Raw genomic sequence first — 14,168 nt, forward strand, 5'->3', positions numbered from 1 at the left:
AAACCGGAAAATAAGCCGCTACAGCTTATCTTCCAGATCTTCCGGTAACTCCCCTGCCTTTTTCAATCATCCCTCCCCCGGTACCTCTTTCATCCCCCCCACCTCCCCGGTGCTTTTCTCAGAGCCCCCTCATTGGACGGCAGATGGCTCGAATCTCCAGTGGACCTCGCATGAACTTATGTCAGCCACTCAGCAAGTAATGCGGGGGCAGGCTGGATGCCGAAGAGATGGCAGCTGCCCTGCACCACTGGAGATTTGAGCTGTCCAGCGAGGGGGCTCCGAAAAAGGTACCGGGGTGGGGAGGCTGATTTAAAATTTAAATAGGCCACTTAAATTTTAAATAGGCCATTTAAATAGGCCACGCCCCATACATGGGTTTGTAAAACCCATGTATAGGCCGCGACCTATATATGGGGAAATATGGTAAAAAGCATAGTCTTGAACATTTTCTTAAACTTCTGAATATCAAACAGGGCTCTTTGCAGTCCAGTTAATTATATTATTTAAAAAGGGATAGTTAAGAGGTAGTTTAAAATAAGATAAATGTAGCATAGAAGGACAAAAAAAACCCTTGAATCTCATTTATGGAATCTCTCAAGTGCAGCAGATACGCCCTTTTATCCAGGAAGGGTTTATATCCATTAGATCAGTGGTTCCCAACCCTGTCCTGAAGGACCACCAGACCAATCGGGTTTTCAGGCTAGCCCTAATGAATATGCATGAGAGAGATTTGCATATAATGGAAGTGAGAGGCATACAAATCTGCTCCATGCATATTCATTAGGGCTATCCTGAAAACCCCATTGGCCTGGTGGTCCTCCAGGACAGGGTTGGGAACCACTGCATTAGACAATGGAAAACCTTTCATGAAAGAATGTCCAACCAACCACAACCTCTCTTATCAAAATTATTTTTGGATTTACGAGGCTGAACAAAAATATTTGAAGTTCATTGAGTGCAATAAAGAGCTGTATAGTCTAAACCCCCCCCAACAAAGAACAACTAAAATTTCCAGTGCCATTATGGTGGAAGATGTGTTTTATAAGAGTACTACAAAGTATGTCAAGCAACGTCTGAACTGGTACAGATGCTCTTAGCTTAAGAACTAGTACACTTCTCCCTCTGTATTCACTGTGATAGGGGATTAACAGAACCGCAAATACAGAAAACCCGTGAATAACTTTTTCATATGTTATTCAATGTTTCCTATTAAAAACCATCGTGAATATAGTGAAACCACGAATAACATGGTGGGAGACCTGGACTGTTCCTGAAAGAGAGGCAAAACACGGTGAAGAAAGTGCTGGGAATCAGCAATTTTCTCTGTAAACGCTTGGAATCAACGATTTCTCTAAGCAAGCTGATATAATTTGGGAGGAGGAGCCAGCAAGCTAAAAACCGTGAATAATCAAAACCGCGAATGCTGAAACCGCGAATATGGAGGGAGAAGTGTACTCTGCATTTTGTCCTGTTTTATGGATTTGCAAAATGAAAAAATGGACAGGAGAGCTTGAAATGTTCAGTGTGAACGTGTCAAAAAGCAGTTTTAAATAAAGGGCTCCTTTTACAAAGCTGCATTAGGGCTTTAACACGCGGAATAACATGCACTGAATTGCCCCCCGCGCTAGACCTTAATGCCAGCATTGAGCTGCATTAGTTCTAATAGCAAATCATGTGGTAATGTCCTGCCTGCGCTAAAAACGGTAGCGCACTTTAGTAAAAGGAGCCCTAAGTCTCATAATAAAACTCACCATATTTAAAAAAAAAAAAAAAAAGACGACAAAAACTTTCATCTTTCCTAAGTGGAACTCTTCTATAACTAAGCTCACATTCACTCAGTTTCCAAGTTAAAAATCTTTTCCTACACTCTCAGTAATCAGTCACTATAAACATAAAATGAAAATCAAACTAAGGTTTTTCTGAAATAAATGTCATGTAATGTTTTCAGTTACTGGCTTATGGTAATGGTTCTCAACCTTGTGCTACAAGCAGACTAAGCAGTTTGGTTTGTAAATTAACTGTAAATGCTGAGTTTGACACACTTCAGGAAGTTGCCACAGAAACTTAAAAAATAAAAATTGGTGCCTAGGGATCAGAAAAAATAGCAGATGAGAAATCAGAGGCAAAAAGATACACAAATATACAGCAGAAAACAGTGGATCTCATATATGGAGCAACAGACAAATTCATGTTTAAACAATTTTATTGATGACAACAGCAAAATAGAGTAAACAGTGAGAAATAAAAAGGATGTACCAGAAAACCCAAACTGTTTTCAATAGCAAAACATGCAACAGACATATTTAATACTTAAAGAGTCTTTATTGGATTACATAAAAGTTGTAGATACTTACATTTCTAGGGCTTTGTAGCCCCTCCCCTTTTACATGCTTTTGCAACGGACCAATTCATTTAATTGGCAATTTATTATATGAAATGTAATTTTTTATGATTTTCATATAGTATAGCTTTTCTCTTTCCTAAATACAGTTTCTGGTGCAAAGGGTACAAGAGTCTTGACAATTGGTAACTTCCCACTAATCGTGAATCCTTGCAGAAGGATGCCATCTACATCTTTAAACTCCGTCTCCTTCCTCAGTGGGCTATTACACATCCCTCCATTTTTTTCTTCCGCAAGCATATTGAGAAGGTGTCCTTCTGATCGGATGGGAATATATTTTATTATTTTGGGGTTTTTATCCAAATTTTGAGGCCTTTGGTGTTTGAGAGGATCACAGTAGCCCTGGGGCAGCTCTGCCTGGAAGAAGACGCAGACTCTTTGAACATAAGATTTGCCGCTGCTGGGTCAGACCAGTGGTCTATCGCGCCTAACAGTCTCCACTCATGCGGCGGCCCTTAGGTCAAAGACCATTGCCCTATTTTAGTCTAGCCTTACCTGCATATGTTCTGTTCCAGCAGGAACTTATCCAACCTTTTCTTGAATCCCTGAAGGGTGCTTTCCCCTATAATAGCCTGTGGAAGAGCGATCCAGTTATCTACCACTCTCTGGGTGAAGTAGAACTTCCTTATGTTTGTATGGAATTTATTCCCTTTTAACTTTAGCGAGTGCCCTCTGGTTCTCTCCACCTCAGAGAGGGTGAACAATCTCTCTTTCTCTACTAAGTCAATTCCCTTCAATATCTTGGAATGTTTCAATCATGTCCCCTCTCAGTCTCCTCTTTTCAAGGGAGAAGAGGCCCAGTTTCTCTAGCCTCTCATTGTACGGCAACTCCTCCAGTCCCTTAACCATTTTTGTCGCTCTCCTCTGGACCCTTTCAAGTAGTACTATGTCCTTTTTCATGTTCGGTGACCAGTGTTGGACGCAGTATTCCAGGTTGGGCGTACCATGGCCCGGTACAACGGCATGATAACCTTTTCATATCTGTTCGTGATCCCCTTCTTAATCATTCCTAGCATTCTGTTTGCCCTCTTCGTGGTTTCATTGACTTGTCTACAAGTACTTCCAAGTCTCTTTCCTGGGGGCTCTCTCTGAGTATAGCACCGGACATCCTGTATACGTACATACGATTTTTGTTACCGACATGCATCACCTTGCACTTATCCACGTTGAACCTCATTTGCCATTTTGTGGCCCATTCCTCGAGTGTATTTATGTCTTGTTGTAGGACTTCGCAATCCTTCTGTGTCCTCACTATTCTGAATAACTTGTATCATCCGCAAATTAATCATCTCACTTGTCATGCCAGTTTCTAGGTCATTTATAAATATGTTGAAGTGCACAGGCCCGAGCACCGAACCCTGCGGCAGAAGTCTGAAGCTAACAGGGCAACCATTTAGGGAACCTGTGTAGCCAGCCTGCATTTTCATTTGTTGAGTTCGGTGGCTGTTCCCCTGGAAGCAAGCTTGGCCCTGATTTATCAGGTGCATGAGTGCAGGATGTTTGGCCCTGTGGCGGTCCGGGAAAGGCTTTAGTGGGTTCCAGCTGTGTTTACCTCCCTCCATCGCATAGATTTGTGGGGTCTGAGGTCTCAATCTGGCTTCGGTCCAACTAGCAGCCTGAAGATTGTGGTATGGACACTTTTATAGAGGCAGTGGTCTTCTTCAGATTCCAGCTGCAGTGTGATCTGAGGCAGGCAAAAGTACCAGTACAGCCCATGGGAAAATTGGGGAGGGGGAAATCCCCCCCAAATTGAGGTTTGGGTGCATTCTGGGGCATCCTATAGGGTCCTCCACCTCCAAAACCACTTTTTAAAATGTTTTGAATCTTGTTAAGCTCCCCTAGGCCTTTTTTGGTGCTAAAGCGTTGTTTGGCAGCCATCTTAGATTTCCCATTTTTTTAAATAAAAGTCTCTATCTACCTCAAAACCCCTCAGGAACTCCTCAGATCTTTCTACCCCTTTATCATGCCAGGTTTGCACTGGATGGGATGGAAGTCACGGAGCATGGGCTTAGCCCTCTCTGGTCCCTCTAGGACTGGAGAATCACAGATGGCTTGTTTTTCAGGGAGAAAATCCCTTTCAGAACCCTTGGATGATGAGTTGGTGAAATGCAGGTGCGTGGATGCCATGGAGCCCAAGAGGAGATATAGTGAGTCCCTGAAGGGTTCCTCTGGGCCCCCCTGCTTAGGGCTTTACCCCAGATTTTGTGACAATTATGTGGAAGGTTTATGTGTGTTGTCATGGTCCTCTTGCACCCTCTGAGAGTGCACTGGTAGCTGCACAAGGGGGCATTCCTTCACAAAGCGCACTCCCTCCAGAAAAGGTTACAGAGTAGGAACCAAAGACCAATCAGAGTCCACGCATTTATTGCCACAAAGTAAATCTTCACTCTTAGGAAATTAAGAGGCTCAGGAATAGGCCGGTAGTCAAGGTGGTAGTAGCCCTTGACCAGGGGAAAGACCTGATGAAGTGCTCTCTTTTCAAGCTGACAGCCTTGCTTGAAATTATTACCGATTCTCTGAGAGAATTAAACCTTGAATCCCCGCAGACCTCAGCGGCACAGTGCACTGTTATGAGCAGATGCAAGACTCAGACCACATATTTTCTCTGGCATCTTGACATTACTATGCTAGTAACGGAGCATTGGGAGGCCCCGAAGGGCTTCTTATGGGTTGCTAGGACTACATCAAAGCTGTACCCCATGGCTCCTGAATTTCAGCAGCTGTTTGTTCAGCCTAAAGTAGATTGGTTGATAGCTCAGGTTACCAAGCATACTTACCTACCTAGTGAAGGAGGAGTAATTTTAGCATTGTGCAACACTTGGAGGATCACAAACTAATAAGGGCTAGTCAACACGGATTCAGGAAAGGGAAGTCTTGTTTGACAAATTTACTACAATTCTTTGAGATAGTGAACAAACATATGGATACTGGTGATCCAGTAGACATAGTTTACTTGGACTTCCAGAAGGCATTTGACAAGGTCCCACATGCAAGGCTTATGAAGAAATTACTAAGCCACGGAATAGGAGGAGAAGTGCATAGATGGATCGGTAAATGGCTAGAGAACAGAATGCAGAGGGTTAGCATAAAAGGGAAATTCTCGGACTGGGTGAAAGTGACTAGTGGAGTGCCCCAGGGCTCGGTTCTTGGGCCTATTTTGTTCAATATTTTTATAAACGATCTTGAGGAGGAAACAACTTGCAATATAATAAAGTTTGCTGATGATACAAAATTAAGTCGGTTGGTTGGCTCTCAAAGGGACTGCGAGGAGCTTCAGAAGGATCTGAGACAGCTGGAAACATGGGTGACAAAGTGGCAGATGAATTTTAACATAAATAAATGCAAGGTGATGCATCTTGGAAAAAAAAATAAAGAACAAGAGTATAGAATGTTTGGAGTAACATTAGCAAAATGCAAACAGGAAAGGGATTTGGGGGTACTGATTAACAGAAACCTGAAGCCATCGGCGCAATGTGCGGCGGCGGCGAAGAGAGCAAACAGGATGTTGGGCATGATTAAAAACGGGATCACGAGTAGATCGGAAGAAGTCATAATGCCACTTTACAGAGCAATGGTCAGACCACACTTGGAATACTGTGTCCAACACTGGTCTCCTTACCTCAAGAAGGATATAACTATGTTGGAGAAGGTGCAAAGGCGAGCCACGAAACTAGTCAAAAGAATGAAAAATTTGAGCTATGAAGAACGCCTCAGGAAACTGGGACTGTTCACACTCGAGAGGAGAAGACTGAGAGGCGATTTGATAGAGACTTTTAAAATATTAAAAGGATTGGATGAAATAGACCAAGAAGCAGCATTACTAACATTTTCAGATGTGACACGGACAAGAGGTCACAGCCTGAAACTGGGTGGCAACACCTGAGGAGATTTGAAGAACAATTACAAGGTCCACTGCTCATACCTTTACAAAGTTTTACAGAGTGGATGTTAACATCAACAAAAGAGCCTGTGGAGAGTGATGTTCCAGATGTAGACTTTATTAAAAGTCAATGTCATAATCCACATAAGAATATCTAGGATCCAATCCACTGGGATCTTGTGGAGTTACTGCAGGATTTGCTCATTAGGACTGATCCATAATTCACAAGTCTCTATTTTAGGACCAGAGGAACCCACGAGGAAGTCATTACTGTCGATTGGGTCCTAGATGTTCTTATATGGATTATGACATTAAACTTTTAATAAAGTCTACATCTGGAACATCACACTCCACAGACTCTTTGTTGCTGTTGAACCTTTATTCTGTGGAGTCACCAGGGTCAATTTTTCATTTCACAGCATAAAAGGATGTCACTTTTGGGACCTCTGTGTTGAGGGCAGGCTCATCTGTCCCATCCTAGATTCAAGGGACTGCTTTGGTATGTCTGGATTGTCAAGACTCCTGTACCCTTTGTACCAGAAGGGAAGATTAGGCCCTTACCTCAATAATCTTTCTGGTAGAAGAGTACACCTTGCCATGTCACTTTACAGTTCACCTGCCTCCTGCCTCGGACAGATGTGTGTCCAGAGCTTGTTATCTTCTCCTGTCAGTCAGATAAGAAAAGTGTAGGATCCTTTTCATTATTTAAAAAACAAAATAAAACCCTGCGAGATTTAAAGGGCTCCATAAGTGTTAGTGCTGGTTGCACTCAGATAGATGATTTGTTTGTTCCACCTGGGTTTGTATGATGTTTTTTGTTAACATTGTGCGCTAAGTTTGTTACAGAGCAAAACAGAAATGTCTTGTTGGGGAGGCTCCCCATGCTCCTCCTCCCTATTTCTCCTATTATAGTGGTGATCATCTGCTTTGGTACAAACTGAAGGGATGCAGTACAGCCCACTAAGGAAGGGGGCGGAGTTGAAAGATGTACATGACATCCTTTTGCAAGGACTCATGATTAGAGGGAAGTAACCAATTGTCAAGACTCCTATACCCTTCTGCCAGAAAGAAGATTATTGAAATAATCTTCCCATACATACCTCCGATGAAGATTTTATGGAAAACATGTAATCCAATAAAGACCTAAGTATTAAGCATGTCCACTGTTCCATCCATTAGATTGACTGTTTTCTGCTGTCCAGAAGTGAAGCACCACTGCAAAGGATGACATGCAGACTTTGGAACAAGTGTCTACACCAAAATTTCACTGTTGGCTAGCCACAGCATCAGCCCCCTTATCCTACCTGCCCAGCACCTCTAAATCCCCTCTAGAGCAGCAGTGTGTTCACTGCCATTGCTCTGCCTGTCCTAAGCTGGCTCTGTGTAAGAGCTGAAAGCAGAGAGTACCACATGAGAAACAGGAAATACTTGCTCTCTGCTTTCAGCTCCTGAACAACAGACAGAGCTGACCGAGGACAGGCAGAGCAGCAGCAGCAGAAAAAAAACACAAGCTCTCCCTGTTCTGCAAGGGATTTGGAAGGGCCAGGCAAGTAGAAGGGGTCTTGGGACTGACAGAGGGTGGAGTTGGCAGAAGGCTGAGGCTGCTAAGTTGTGTGGGTGACATCCAGAGGCTAAGGCTGCATGAATGGGTGTGCAAGCAACAGATATAGGCTGCAGCTGCAGGGGTGTGCATAAATATTCCAAATCAAAAAATTTGTATTCTAATCATTCATAAGCCTGTCTTCTAGATCCTAACAAATTTTGTTGAGGTCCACAATGATGAATATGCATGAGACGGGAAACAAATCTCTCTCATATTTGTTAGAGCTACCCTGAAAACCAGGTCTGTTAAGTGTTTCTCCAGGGCAGGGTTGGGAATCACAGGCACCACTAGTTAAGGAAAGAGTACATAGGGATGTGTCTGTGCAATAATTGAACAAGTGCCACCAGGAATCTTAGGCAGGTTAGAGCTGGAAGTCACAGAATAGCTCTACCCAAACAGCCCATTTTATTTGGCACAGATAGGAGATAATGGCGCAATACTTTTAAGAATTGACATGTGCAGCAATGTAGAGGAAAATATTTACCTTGCAAATCTGCTGAACTTTAAAGACTGCCTGTGATAATTGTATTCACAGAGAGAAAGCTGCACACAGAGAGAAATGGCACAGTGGGCACAGACCAGCAGCGGAATCCATGAAGCTAAAAGGCAGAACCTGCTATTGGCAAGAGAGGCCAAACTGCAAACAGACAGCTAGTGAAGAGAGAAGGAAAATTGCTCAAAAACCCCGCAAACCAAAACAAAAGCCCTCACAATATGTGGTTTGAGTATCAGGCAAAACTCATTTCTGACACGAAAAAAGAAAAGAAAAGTCTGCAGTCCATAAAAACAACTTCAGTGAACATGGCTTCTCAGTATGTCACATGAATGAAAAGATTCTCAAATGCTACCTATTAATGTTATTTCACATTAGTAAAAATTAATGCATCACTTTAAAAAAATAAATAAATAAAACAGGGGAAGATTGACACCTGCAATCCCTGTTAAACTAGGGCACTCAGCCTCTGTGCACAATCTATAAAATTATATGGAGGAAATATGTTCTCGAAGAAAGTGTTTTTCAGGCTTTTCTGTCTATTTTTTCTGTTCGAAAGAGGATACCAAACTTCTTTTTTGACATTTAGCGGCTCATTTGTGTGGATACTTGAATAGAACAATTAATACATTAAAGTTTTCTAACAACAAAAGCGTGCTTTTTTTCTTTCTCTCCATATTTTTTGTTCTCTGCTCAGAGAAGAAGGGTGTTCGAGGGCGCAAATATCTCTTATAACAGAGTTGAAACAAGGTATTAAGTTCTAGAGCAATGGAATTTTGTTGTAAAACTTTTCTTCAGCTCAAACCATGTGTTTTGGCAATGGGAGGTTCTTTTTTTAAAAAAAAAAAAAAACCCTCCCTGCAAATGTTTACTTATGTATGAGGGACATTCATATTCGCTTTTGGAACCTACACATCTTGAGAGTTTTCTTTCTAATAAGAGTGTTAAGACAACCTAGGTTGTTTTTATAAGTTAGGTTTTGTTTGGGATATAAATAACTCTCCAGAGACATGCAGGGGAGATGCAGGCACACTTGTTGGTGAAGTCTTCAGACTGATCCTACAGTATGTGCCTATGCTATCCCCTAGTAAACAGAAGCCTTTGGATTTATTGGGCATGTGCAGGGACTCTTACCTTCAGTGTCCCCTTCAGTTCAGTTTTCTTCTTAGCCGCTCCTGACAGGTTGCAGCTCTCCCCTCTCTCTCTCATATACACAAACATTTCATTCAAGAAAGCGCTGCCCTTCTCCAAGGGGTTCCTACACCGACCGCACTCCCTCTAGCAATTTCCTCTGCATCAGATTCCTCAGCTATCACTAAGACTAAAAGGTACTTCCCTTTTCACATCTCTCCAACACCATGAGTCTCCTCAAAATGCATGGAAGTGGTGGAAGTGCACTTTCGCAAACAGCAACATTTTATCTTTGCACACCTCAACTACTGGTTCCCTCTGGCTCATTCCAGTGATTGCTTACATCCCACCATCCAGGACACTTTATCCACACTTTCTGAAAAAAATACATAGGTCTCTAACAAAGCTCTGCACCCAGGTGAGAGTCCACTCAACTGTTTTTATGCCACCTTTTGTGCCTATTAGACCACACGGCGGCATTTCTCTTCCTCGTTCCACTTGAAGGACTGCATATCGGAGCTTTGCAGTAGCACTACAAGTTCCAGGGAAATCAATAGACCCAGCCATTTTCACATCAGTTTCCTCTTCCAAAATCCATCAAAACATCGACTTTGGTGGATCCCTCATCTTATAATCACAACAGAAGCCTCAAACATGGACTGAAGAGCCCATTCAGGCCACCTCAAAACTCAGGTCCATTAGGACCATTAGCCTACACATCAATCGTCCAGTTTTTTTTTTACCCTCCAAGCCTTCCGGCCATGGATTCAACACAAATGTGTCATCATACAAAAGGACAACCAAATCGCGCAGTTTTACATCAACAAGCAGCAGAGTTCTCATTCCCTACACTTCTACAGAGAAGCCTACCATTTATGGGGCCTAACCTGTCCCTTCAAGCAGACCTACAAGCAACGTACATTTTCTGGTTGCTCAGTCGCAGCCTCGAACCTCACAAAAGGTCCCTCAATCCACAGATACTTCCAACGGATGTTCTGACTAAGGAGAACCCCAGCCATAGATCTCAAAGCAATACAAAGGGCTCACAGTTTTGTTCACTTTCACTTTGACCAGAACAGCAAGCCTTCACAGGAAATGCTCTGTCCATCTTGTGGAGAGAAAATCTCTTGTACCCCTTTCCACTCATTTCTAGGGACCTTCAGAAACTCAAAGTCTCTACACATCTTACCCTAACTACTCTGTGATGGCCCAAACAAATCTAGTGCTCACTTCTCTTAGATCTCCTCGAGGTTCCACCAATTCCTCTCAAAATCAACCCTGCCCTCCTCACGTAGCAACATGGGCAGTCTCATGGTCAGTGACAACCTTTCTCCTAGCCACCACAATCCTCTACCAGGAAATTCAATTTAAATTTAAGTGGATCTGTTTCTTTCATTCAGCATCTACCCAATGCCAGGACCCTATCATGTGTCCAATTTCACATATACTCACTTTCCACCTCTACTTAAGTAATGCCTCAAGACAAATTCAGTACATCTTCAGTTATCTTGTTTTTCCACCTATCATGTCCTAGTGGATGGGCAGCCAATCCTCTGTCAGGAAATCCAATCAATTTAAGTGGATCTGTTTCTCTCATTCAGCATCTACCCAACGTCAGGACCCTATCATGTGTCCAATTTCACATATACTCACCTTCAACCTGTACCTATCAGAGTCATGCCTCAATACAAATTCAGTACATCTTCAGTTATCTTGGTTTTCCACCTATCATGTCCTAGTGCAGGGGTAGGCAATTTCAGTCCTCGAGAGCCGGAGCCAGGTCAGGTTTTTAGGATATCCACAATGAATATGTATGAGATGGATTTTATTGTGGATATCCTGAAAACCTGACCTGGCTCTGGCTCTCGAGGACCAGAATTGCATACCCCGGTCCTAGTGGATGGGCAGCCAATTTTTCAGCAACTCTAGTGAAATGCATCCTGAGAGACCTTACTATTCTCTGACCTCCACTACTATGGGGATCTTAACATTCTCTTGGACAATCTCAGCTATGTGCCCTTAGAACCACTTTCATGTACCTCACAGAGGAGAAGACTTTCTCACTACGCAATTCTCAATCTAATAAGTTCTGTATTGCTATTGGCCAATTTGATATAGCAGTGGCGTTTTTTGGCATAGCGCCATTTTTAGCGGGGAGAAGCAGAGCTCCAGACGATGGGTCTCCATTCAACAACTTTAATAGTTTTCACTGTATTTCATTGGTTTTTATAAGCCTAAATATATAATTAGTAATATAGGCTTTGAAAAGCAGGATTGATTTATGATGTGTTTTGCGCAGCATGAAGATTTCAATTTAGTGATCAAAATGTGTCAGTTTTGAGAATTTATATCAGTTATCTATATTTTGCATTATATTTGTCTATTTTTCTATAGTTGTTTCTGAAGTGACATTGCATTCATCTGTCTTGACCTCTTTGAAAAATGAAACAAATATTAATTAATATTTTCTCTGCATACAGTGTGCTTTGTGTTTCTTTTAATTTTGTGGTTACCATAATGAATTAATATTATACAGTAGTGTACATGAAAAATGAATGGAAGAAATTGCATTACAATTAGTACTATTTACTATTATGATGGGGATGGGGGTCAGGGGTGGAGATTGGCCTGGGAAACTTGGTTGAGAGAAACACTGGTCTAGGTGACTATGGACTTCACTCAGTAAGGGCCCCTTTTACAAAGCCACAGTAGCGATTCTCCCTTGGCAAATGCACCAAAGTCCATTTGCTGTGGCGCAATTGCACGAATGCATGCCCTTAAAAATCAGATTTCATGGTAGCAGGTTTGCATTTTAACCCACTTGTGCAGATGATTTGTTGTTCATCCACGGGTTAAAAAATAAGGACAATTAAAAGTACAGGTTGTGTTTTGTTTTTGTATAGTTAACTAAGTTGTAAAGTTGTAAAGAATGTTTCCTTTATACGTTAATAAAGATAAGTATATAAAATCATACCTGTTTGAGGCTTTTATGCATGCTGCGGTGGCGGTGACGGGGCGGTGAAAGGGATGGCGGTGACGGTGACGGGGCGGTGCAGAGGATAGTCGGCCGGGGACGGGGTGGTGACGGGGACAAATTTTTTCCCCGTGTCATTCTCTATAGTAGACCACGGGAAACTGCTGCAATGCCTAGACGCCATTGGTATCAGGGACGAGGTGCTGAATTGGTTCCGTGGCTTCCTTATGTCCCGCACTTATCAAGTACGTTTTAATTATGAACTTTCAGATACCTGTAGCAATCCATCCGGTGTGCCACAAGGGTCTCCACTATCTCCATTGCTCTTCAACGTCTACATGTCCTCACTAGGCACGCAGCTAACCCAGTTAGGAATAAAACTATTTAGTTATGCAGATGATTTTACGATCATCATCCCATTCGTTAATTCTATCTCTGAAACTATTCCTAAAGCTTCAGAAGCCATAAACGTGATGGAGCACTGGATGACAACCTTTACGCTCAAACTTAATTCAGAAAAGACAACTTTCTTCGTTGCTTCGCCACATAGGGGAATCACTTTGGGTAAACCTGGCCAGAGGGAAAGAAAAATGCCTTTACCTCGGTGTGATATACAGGCCTCCGAGACAACAGGAAGACAAAGACAAGGAATTGATTGAGGACATAGAGAACATCACTTTGCGTGGTGACACAGTACTGTTAGGGGACTTCAACATGCCAGATGCAGACTGGAACACCTTCACCGCGACTACAAGTGGTAGCAGAAGAATACTAACCTCCATTAAGGGTGCACAACTCAAACAAATGGTATTAGAGCCCACCAGGGAAAAGGCAATACTGGACCTGGTACTCACAAATGGAGACAGTGTCTCGGAAGTATCGGTGGGAGACACGCTGTCCTCCAGTGACCACAACATGGTATGGCTCAACCTCAGGAAAGGCTTCTCTAAATCAAACACAGCAACGAGGGTCCTCAACTTTAGGGGTGCAGATTTCGACCACATGAGAGACTTTGTCCATCAGGAGCTACAAAACCATGCAGAAACTGACAATCCAGAAACTATGTGGTCAAATCTAAAATCCATCCTGAACGAAGCATCTAGCCGCTACATAAATACAGTAAGCAAACGCCGGAGAAACAAAAAACCACAATGGTTCAGCAAGGAAATTTCGGACCTCATTAAAAAGAAAAAAGAAGCATTTATCACTTACAAACATCTTGGGAAAAGGGAGGCAAAAGAAGACTATCTGGCCAGATCTAAGGTTGTCAAAAAGGCAGTCAAGGAAGCCAAACTTCGAACAGAGGAAGATCTTGCACGGAATATTAAAAAAGGGGACAAATCCTTCTTCAGGTACATTAGCGACAGGAAGAGAAACAAAGATGGGATAGAACGCCTTAGGCAATCAGACGGAAACTACGCAGAATCTGATAATACCAAGGCAGAACTGCTAAACGAATACTTCTGCTCAGTATTCACCTGTGAAGCACCGGGAGCTGGTTCACAACTACAGATAAGAGACAACCAATATGACCTGTTTCATGATTACGAGTTTACACCCAGTGGCATCTACCACGAACTTTCAAGACTCAAAGTAGACAAAGCCATGGGACCTGATAATCTACACCCCAGGGTACTCAGGGAGCTGAGTGAAGTTCTGGCTGAACCACTGTCCATGCTCTTCAAT

At 42.6% G+C, this 14,168-nt stretch overlaps 1 protein-coding gene across 10 annotated transcripts in view; it reads right to left on the bottom strand.

Moving 5' to 3' along the window:
* MYO19 (myosin XIX) overlaps positions 1–14,168 on the bottom strand; it is a 192,863-nt gene that overhangs the window by 23,393 nt on the left and 155,302 nt on the right. The window contains exon 20 of one of the 10 annotated variants that reach the window (XM_033922190.1): positions 8,416–8,535. The exons of the other annotated variants lie outside the window; for them this stretch is intronic. Within the exon in view, the coding sequence (XP_033778081.1) occupies positions 8,501–8,535 (35 nt within the window). The 3' untranslated portion in view covers positions 8,416–8,500. Of the gene's footprint in view, positions 1–8,415; positions 8,536–14,168 lie in introns of those variants that run through there. 10 annotated transcript variants of the gene reach the window in all.

The sequence above is a fragment of the Geotrypetes seraphini genome, chromosome 15, assembly GCF_902459505.1.
Source record: "Geotrypetes seraphini chromosome 15, aGeoSer1.1, whole genome shotgun sequence".
Classification (NCBI taxonomy): domain Eukaryota; kingdom Metazoa; phylum Chordata; class Amphibia; order Gymnophiona; family Dermophiidae; genus Geotrypetes; species Geotrypetes seraphini.